General features: G+C 44.6%; 1 protein-coding gene across 1 annotated transcript in view; it reads right to left on the bottom strand.

Moving 5' to 3' along the window:
• Positions 1–568: 568 nt before the first annotated feature.
• The window catches only part of LOC118432153 (cell wall protein DAN4-like), a 17584-nt gene continuing 16988 nt past the window's right edge, over positions 569–1164 (bottom strand). The window contains exon 3 of the mRNA XM_035843682.1: positions 569–932. Within this exon, the coding sequence (XP_035699575.1) occupies positions 569–932 (364 nt within the window). The remainder of the gene's footprint in view (positions 933–1164) is intronic.

Genomic DNA, 1164 nt, shown 5'->3' on the forward strand with positions numbered 1-1164 from the left:
CTGCGTAGTGTCTACTGTTGTTAGAAGATGAGTAGTTTCTGCTCTGGCTGTAGACAGTGCAGTGTCTACTGTTGTTAGAGGGAGTGCAGTTTTTGCTCTGGTGATAAACTGCGTAGTGTCTACTGCTGTTAGAGGATGAGTAGTTTTTGCTCTGGTTGTAGACAGTGTAGTGTCTACCGTTGTTAGAGGACCAGTAGTTTCTGCTCTGGTGGTAGACTGCGTAGTGTCTAATGTTGTTAGAGGATGTCTAGTTTCTGTTCTGGTTGTAGACTGCGTAGTGTCTACTGTTGTTAGAGGATGAGTAGTTTCTGCTCTGGTGGTAAACTGCGTAGTGTCTACTGCTGTTAGAGGATGAGTAGTTTTTGCTCTGGTTGTAGACAACGTAGTGTCTACCGTTGTTAGAGGACCAGTAGTTTCTGCTCTGGTGGTAGACTGCGTAGTGTCTAATGTTGTTAGAGGATGTGTAGTTTCTGTTCTGGATGTAGACTGCGTAGTGTCTACTGTTGTTAGAGGATGAGTAGTTTCTGCACTGGCTGTAGACAGCGTAGTGTCTATCGTTGTTAGAGGATTAGTAGTTTCTGCTTTGGTTGTAGACAGTGTAGTGTCTACCGTTGTTAGAGGACCAGTAGTTTCTGCTCTGGTGGTAGACTGCGTAGTGTCTAATGTTGTTAAAGGATGTGTAGTTTCTGTTCTGGATGTAGACTGTGTAGTGTCTACCGTTGTTAGAGGATGAGTAGTTTCTGCTTTGGTTGTAGACAGCGTAGTGTCTATCGTTGTTAGGGGATGAGTAGTTTCTGGGTTGGTTGTAGACTGCGTAGTGCCTACTGTTGTTAGAGGATGAGTAGTTCCTGCTCTGGTTGTAGACTGCGTAGTGTCTACTGTTGTTAGAGGATGAGTAGTTTTTGCTCTGACTGTAGACAGCGTAGTGTCTACTGTTGTTAGAGGATGAGTAGTTTGTGATATGATTGAAAACAGAGTAGTGTCTGCCGTTGTTAGCGGATGAGTAGTGTCAACTCTGGCTGTAGACTGCGTAGTGTCTACTGTTGGAGAAAGAGTAGTTTCTGCTCTGGTCGTAGACTGCGTAGTGTCTACTGTTGTTAGAGGATGAGTAGTTCCGGCTCTAGATTATAAGACGACCAGCACGGGCGAGTTTAGTAGTAGAGT

This window comes from Branchiostoma floridae, chromosome 15 (genome assembly GCF_000003815.2).
Source record: "Branchiostoma floridae strain S238N-H82 chromosome 15, Bfl_VNyyK, whole genome shotgun sequence".
Lineage (NCBI taxonomy): Eukaryota > Metazoa > Chordata > Leptocardii > Amphioxiformes > Branchiostomatidae > Branchiostoma > Branchiostoma floridae.